General features: G+C 43.2%; 1 protein-coding gene across 1 annotated transcript; it reads left to right on the top strand.

Annotated features, from left to right (window-relative positions):
• Positions 1–679: 679 nt before the first annotated feature.
• On the top strand, positions 680–1,380 carry LOC133051551 (signal peptidase complex catalytic subunit SEC11C-like). Its single transcript, XM_061136065.1, has one exon. It carries the CDS (start codon positions 680–682, stop codon positions 1,256–1,258), a length of 579 nt encoding a protein of 192 aa, XP_060992048.1. The 3' UTR covers positions 1,259–1,380.
• The last annotated feature ends 258 nt before the right edge of the window (positions 1,381–1,638 follow it).

Genomic DNA, 1,638 nt, shown 5'->3' on the forward strand with positions numbered 1-1,638 from the left:
CTGCGGATGGTGACTGCAGCCACGAAATTGAAAGACATTTGCCACTTGAGAGTAAAGCCATGACAAACCTAGACAACATATTAAAAAGCAGAGACATCATTTTTCTGACAAAGGTCCATACAGTTAAAGCTATGGTTTTTCCAGTAGTCGTGTAAGGATGTGAGAGTTGGACTATAAAGAAGGCTGAAGAATTGATGCTTTCTAATTGTGGTGCTGGAGAAGACTCTTGAGAATCCCTTGGACAGCAAGATCAAGTCAGTCAGTTCTAAATCAAATCAACCTTGAATATTCATTGGAGGGACTCATGCTAAAGCTGAACTCCAATACTTTGGCCACCTGATGGGAAGAGTCAACTCATTGGAAAAGACCCTGATGCTGGGAGAGATTGAAAGCAAGAGGAGAAGGGGATGACAGAGGATGAGATGGTTGTATGGTATCATTGACTCAATGGACATGAGTTTGAGCAAACTCCAGGAGATAGTGAAGGACAGGGAAGCCTGGCACGCTGCAGTTCATGGGATTTCAAAAATCGGACATGACTTAGCAACTGAACAGCAAAATTGCATCAAAAAGTATAGGGGAGGGACCGGGCCGGCGCTCCGCAGCTGTCAGCGACTCCTGTAGCCGGCCGGCTGCCTAGGTGTGCCCCCCCCTCCCCGACCCCACTGGAGACACCAGCATGGTGCGCACCAGCACCGTGGGGGCACATCTCCCCACGTCCAGCTTGAACATCTATGGGGACCTGAGGAAGATGAACAAGACCCAGCTCTACTACCAGGTCTTAAACTTTGCCATGATCCTGTCCTCTGCGCTCATAATCTGGAAAGGCCTGATTGTCTTCACCAGCAGTGAAAGCCCCATCTTGGTGGTGCTGAGCGGCAGCATGGAGCCAGCCTTTCACAGGGGCGACCTTCTGTTCCTAACGAATTTCCGGGAAGACCCCATTAGAACTGGAGAAATCGTTGTTTTCAAAGTCGAAGGACGAGACATCCCAATAGTTCACAGAGTAATCAAAGTTCATGAAAAAGACAATGGAGACATCAAATTTCTGACTAAAGGAGATAATAATGAAGTTGATGATAGAGGCTTGTACAAAGAAGGCCAGAACTGGCTCGAGAAGAAGGACGTGGTGGGGTGCGCCCGAGGGTTTTTACCATATGTCGGTATGGTCACCATAATAATGAACGACTATCCAAAATTTAAGTATGCTCTTTTGGCTGTAATGGGTGCATATGTGTTATTGAAACGTGAATCCTGAAGTGCAAAGCAGTTCCTGGGACCAGATTGAAAGAAATTTTGTTGAAGAGAAAAGTTAATATATTTGAAATGTTCCTCTTTCTGTATAAAAGGAAACAATGTGGAGATGTTTTGTCTTGTTCGAGTAAATGATTCATCAGTTAAAAAAAAAAAAGTATAAACTACCTAGGAATAAACTTAGCCAAAGAAGTGGAAGATTTATACCCTGAAAAATAACAAAACCATGATGAAGGAATTTGAGATTATAAAACAAATTTTAAAAATATGAATTAAAAGATGTTCTAAGATTGGAAGAATTAAAGTTATTAAAGTGTCCAGAGAGATGGAAAAAGACAGCAGAGGAGTAAGACAGGGAGATTACCTACCTCCTCACAAATAAAT

This window comes from Dama dama, chromosome X (assembly GCF_033118175.1).
Source record: "Dama dama isolate Ldn47 chromosome X, ASM3311817v1, whole genome shotgun sequence".
NCBI classification, from domain to species: Eukaryota; Metazoa; Chordata; class Mammalia; order Artiodactyla; family Cervidae; genus Dama; species Dama dama.

Bases quoted from the DNA above. Each gene is read 5' to 3' on its own strand.
- LOC133051551 (XM_061136065.1), top strand. From the start codon at position 680: ATGGTGCGCACCAGCACCGTGGGGGCACATCTCCCCACGTCCAGCTTG.